Source organism: Asparagus officinalis, chromosome 8 (assembly GCF_001876935.1).
Source record: "Asparagus officinalis chromosome 8, Aspof.V1, whole genome shotgun sequence".
NCBI lineage: Eukaryota > Viridiplantae > Streptophyta > Magnoliopsida > Asparagales > Asparagaceae > Asparagus > Asparagus officinalis.
In genome coordinates this window covers 99,788,554-99,793,855 of record NC_033801.1, presented here as the reverse complement: position 1 = coordinate 99,793,855, position 5,302 = coordinate 99,788,554, and the positions used below count along the sequence as shown (strand labels likewise).

The 5,302-nt window shown below is 43.1% G+C and overlaps 2 protein-coding genes across 2 annotated transcripts; both read left to right on the top strand.

Moving 5' to 3' along the window:
- LOC109821594 lies at window positions 641–2,847 on the top strand. The gene is made up of 3 exons (XM_020387771.1): window positions 641–1,233; window positions 1,331–1,661; window positions 2,143–2,847. Exons 1-3 carry the CDS (start codon window positions 641–643, stop codon window positions 2,845–2,847), a joined length of 1,629 nt encoding a protein of 542 aa, XP_020243360.1.
- On the top strand, window positions 2,922–4,088 carry LOC109821593. The gene has a single exon (XM_020387770.1). The coding sequence runs from the start codon at window positions 2,922–2,924 to the stop codon at window positions 4,086–4,088; it is 1,167 nt and encodes a 388-aa protein (XP_020243359.1).

Below are 5,302 nucleotides of genomic sequence, written 5' to 3'. Positions count from 1 at the left end.
ACTGTATCCGAGGATGAAGAACAAAATGTTGAGCCCTCCCACTATCTAGGTCATAACACTGATGACCTCTTCCTCAATCACCATAAAACCTCCAAAAAAACAAAAGACACCCCGACACCCCTCTAAAAGTCCAGCTCAGGGCCAGAAAAGACCCTGCCACGGATCATAAATGAATAATCTCAAACTAATATGTTGGAATGCCAGAGGGATAGCTAACCCTAACACTTTTGGTTTCTGTAGACAATTAATTGCCGAACACAACCCTTTTTTATTCATCATTATTGAACCCATTGTTTCGACCACGTTCATTAGGAAATTCTACTTTTTCTGCGAATCGTCAAACTGGTTATCCAATGAAGACCTTGGGGGTAAAATTTGGATTTTGTGGCATCCGTGGATTCTAGTCCAGCCTATCCGCATAGACACTCAATGCATCTCCATTTCAGTGTCTCTGCCTTCCTTCTCTTTCTCTCTCTCGGCGATTTATGGTAAACATACTATTCAACGCCGTCGTCAATTGTGGGACCACCTTCGTTTCATTAACTCTATCAATGTCGGGCCTTGGTTGTGGGGAGGGGATTTTAATACCATTTCTTCCATTGAGGATCGTATTGGAGGAGCCCCTCCTCAACCCCTAGCGATGGAGGAATTCAATGCTTGTATCAATGACTGCCACATGGCCCCTGTCAGCACATCGGGCCATAAATATACGTGGTGCAATAACTTTGAGAGTAGGCCCCGCACTTGGCAAACTCTTGACAGATTCTTACAATCCTCCGATTTGTTGATCTCGGGGAACTTGTCTGCCCATGCTCTCCATAGATCTTTCTCTGATCACTCTCCTATCATTCTTTCTTGGAATAATCAATCTTATTATGGTCCTAGGCTTTGTAGATTTCAGAGAATGTGGACTCGTCATGAATCCTTCAAAGCTCAGGTCCTCCATATTTGGCAACGTCCTCGGTCTCACCCTCCCATCATTGATATTTGCATGAAACTCAAGTCCCTCCGATATGCCCTTAAACAATGGAATTCCACCATTTTTGGCAATATTTTCACTCAAAAGAAGGATCTTGAAAACGATATTCTTCGTATTGAATCCTCCCTTCAGGCTCAATGGGACCCCTCCTCTCATTCTGAGCTGCAGTCTTTCAAAGCTAAATGGCACGAAATTGTTATCCGGGAGGAAATTTTCTGGAAACAAAAAATGGGTATTAGATGGCTTAAGGAAGAGTACTCTAATTCCAAATTTTTCCATGGTATGGTTCGGAGTAATAAGAGTCTGTTTCAGCTTTCTTCTCTTAAGGGTCTGAATGGGGAAACTTTCCAGGGTCCCGCTGCTATTCATCAGGCGGCAGGGTTCCTCTGCTATTCATCAGGCGGCTATTAACCATCTATCCAGTCTCCTGTCCTCTGAGCCTCATTGTGTGCGGGAAGAATTGTTGAGCCTGATTCCACCTTCGATTCAGGATGACACAAATGCTTTCCTCATTGCTCCTTTTTCCATCGACGAATTAGCTAGCGCTGCCTCCTTCATTCCAGCTGATAGTGCTGCTGGAATTGATGGTTTCTCCTCTTCTTTCTTCACTTCCCAATGGAGAATCGTCGGTAATTCTATCCTTGAAGCTGCGAATGATTTTCTTCTTCACAAAAAACTTCCGGCTAGCCTTTATCGTCGGTAATTCTATCCTTGAAGCTGCGAATGATTTTCTTCTTCACAAAAAACTTCCGGCTAGCCTTACCCACACTATCCTCGTGCTTATTCCTAAAAAACAGCAAATGAACTCCCTTAATGATTTCCGGCCCATTAGCCTTTGTAGTTGTTTGTACAAAATTTTTGCCAAGGCTTTATGTACTAGATTAGCCACAATCCTTTCTACCATCATATCGTCTAATCACGGTGCTTTTGTCAAAGGCCGGAACATTTCAGACAATATCAGCTTGACCCAAGAAATATGCAGAGATCTTTATAAAAAATCCAAACATCCAAACATTATTCTGAATCTTGACATGAACAAAGCTTATGACCGCCTTGAATGCGATTTTCTATAGTCAGTTCTGTCTCGCTTTGGTTTCTCTGAGGCTTGGATTGACATTATGAAAGCCTGTTTTTGCCATTGTAACTTCTCTGTCGTTTTTCAGGGTGTATACAAGGGCTTCTTTAGTAGTTCTAGGGGTCTCCGTCAAGGAGACCCTCTATCCCCCAGTCTTTTCATATTAGCTGAGGAAGCCCTCTCCCGTGGTCTTGAGAACATGATATCTTTTGACGCGAGGTTTTCCACTACCAAGGCCACTTGTCCCTCTCACCTTTTGTTTGCGGATGACCTGATCATTTTTACCAATGCAGCGCGTAAATCCCTCAATCTCATTTTGAAGATCATTGATATTTATTCTCAAAGTTCTGGTCAACAACTAAACCTAGCGAAATGTCGATACTACATTAAGTCTAAAGCTCCCCGTGAGCGCAATAGAGTTATTGACAACACTCTTCATTTCATCCGTGGTCTTTTTCCAATGACTTACCTTGGTGTTCCGATTGGCCCAGGTCAACGTAAAGCTGCTCCTTTCCTCCCTCTTGTTGATAGGATTAAAGTCTGCCTCCAAGGGTGGCAAGGAAAACTCCTTAGCCAAGCAGGTAGACTCATTTTGATAAAACACGTCCTATCGAGCATGCCGATCCATCTTCTTTCTGCCATCTCTATCCCTAAATCCGTCCTCTCTAAAATTGAAAGTCTGTTTGCTAATTTTTTCTGGGGATCCTCGGAGTTTGCCACAAAAAACATTGGATTTCTTGGCATAAACTTTGTCGTCCTATGTCCAAAGGGGGGCTTGGAATTCGTAAATTAACTGATGTTAACAGTGCCCTTCGTCTTAAACACTGCTAGAATATATGTAATAATTCTTCCATCTGGACTGCTTTCATGCATGAAAAATACTCCATTCCACCTTCTCCTTCTGAATGGAATGGCCCTATTAGATTCTCCCCGGAATGGAAGAAAATCCTTGCTATTAAACAAGTTTTCTCGCATCTGTGTGGGTGGACTATTGGTAAGGGTAATGTATCTTTTTGGTATGACAGATGGCACCCGGAGTTTCTCTTGGATCGCCTCAGTCCTTATGAGGATATCCACCTGAAACTTAGTGATTTTTGTCATGAAGGTAATTGGTGTTTTGAAAATCTTATTCCTACACTTGGGACTGATGTAGTGCAGGCTTTATACGACCATGCTCCTAGGCTGACGGAGGATGATGATATTAGGCATTGGGCCCCTGAAAAATCTGGTTCCTTCTCGGTTAAATCGGCGTGGGAATCAATTCATGGGCATTATCCTACTATTCCCATTCTCGCTGACATATGGTCCACTGTCACCCCATTTTCGGCTAAATTAATTTGTTGGAAGATATTTCATAATATCCTCCCTGTGGACATGAAAGCTCAACATAATGGCATTGCTTTGGCCTCAAAATGTGTTTGCTGCCTTAACCACAAATCTGAGTCTATTGAACATCTTTTTGTTGATAGTGAACTTGCCCAATCTCTATGGACCTACTTCAGCATCATTTTTGCTGTTCCTTATCTCCCTGCTCAATCTATAACCACGCGCATTAAATGGTGGTTTCGCATCTGTAAAGGTAAATCTCACTTCTCCATAATGGGTAGGCTTGCTTGCATTGCTATTTGTAGACAAATATGGAGTTACAGAAACAATTCTATTTATGGTGGTATGAAGAAGGACCATATGCATGCGAGAATGGTTATAATCGACACTCTTCAACATTTGGATGCTATTGTTTTTCCTTCTATGCACTCGTGCAAATATGGGATTGACTCGCTGCAATCTATAGGCATCACCCCCAAAAGCCCAAAAGCCAAACGAATTTCCTTGCATGCTTGGACCCCCCCACGGCAAAATTCATATGCCCTAAACACGGATGGATCTTGCCGCGATAATCAAACGGCGATTGGGGGGGTTATTCGTAACCACTTGGGAAATTTGATTTGTGCTTTTGCCGGCCCTTCGGGGGAGGGAACTGCTTTTAATAGTGAAGTTAACGCTCTAGAAGTTGGGGCTGATCTGATCAATTAGATGAACTTACAACCTACCACAGCCTATTCTGACTCCGTTTCCTTAGTCAAGAGCATTGGTCAAGCATGACCTATCTGGCAATTGCACAACAAGTGGAAGTCCATGAATTTTAATTTTCGTAATATACATGTTTTACATTGTATGCGAGAATCTAACTTTGTTGCAGATGCCCTATCTAAACTAGGCCACGATCTCACCCAAATTACAAAGTTCTTTGATGCTGCTCTTCTCCCTAGGCACATTCAACACCTTTTGTGGCGCGACAAGATGGGTTTTTCTTATGTCAGAAGCCGCTAATGTGTATAATAAGTTTTACTTTTGTTTTGGCTTGTTGGGTGTTGGCTTGGACTGCTGTTCATGGGCTCCCCCAGCCAGTGGTTCCTATGGGATTTCTGTCGTCTTGCTGTTTTTGAGATCTTCAAATGAGGAGGAGCGGTTTTATCAGAGGTTGAGGGGTCCCCTCTATCGGACTCGCTCGGACAATGTTTACAAATGTCAGTTTTGCTTGCCCAAGCCGCATGACCACTCCATACATACTATGCTCCTGTTGGAGCCTTTCTTCATCAGACTCCGCTCTTGTGCCTTGCATCCTGCAGTCCCTCTTGTTGGTTCCTCTAGTAATCTGATGCCGCTTCCTGCTGCACTTGATGGCCAGAAGAACCAATAAGAGAGACAGAACCCAACCTCTAGATGTTCTCTGCTGGACATGGCTTCCGTCACCAAGAATCGTCATCAAAACTCAAATTCGGCCTTGACTGAACCACTATATCGGGTATGTAATCAATTAAAATTTTGGTTTTTTCCTTTGAAAATCCGGTGCTGTCTTGGTTTCTGTGTGTTTTCCCAGCCTATCGTTGTTTTCCTTTTGGGATTTACTGCTGCGGAGTTCCCTCTGGCACGGACAGTATGCTCCTTCATATTTCTGGGAGCGGGATCTGGAGATTTGGGATGGACTGGGCATTTTCCTAGCTGCCAATTTACTGTAGCATCAGCTTTCTCTTCATCAGAAGGTGTATTGCTGCAATCTGTTTGCTGTGGCGTAATTCTCTTGATGATGGTGCTCTTGTTTTGTCCTAAGGAATATGTTCATGTTTTTAGAATGGGTTTCTCTGCAAATCAAGAGATTCCCACTGGGCTGAACTCAGTTTTGAGTTGGTGCAAGTGTTGTTGTGATGGCGGATTGTGGTTGATGTCTTCTGGACTATATATTGCAT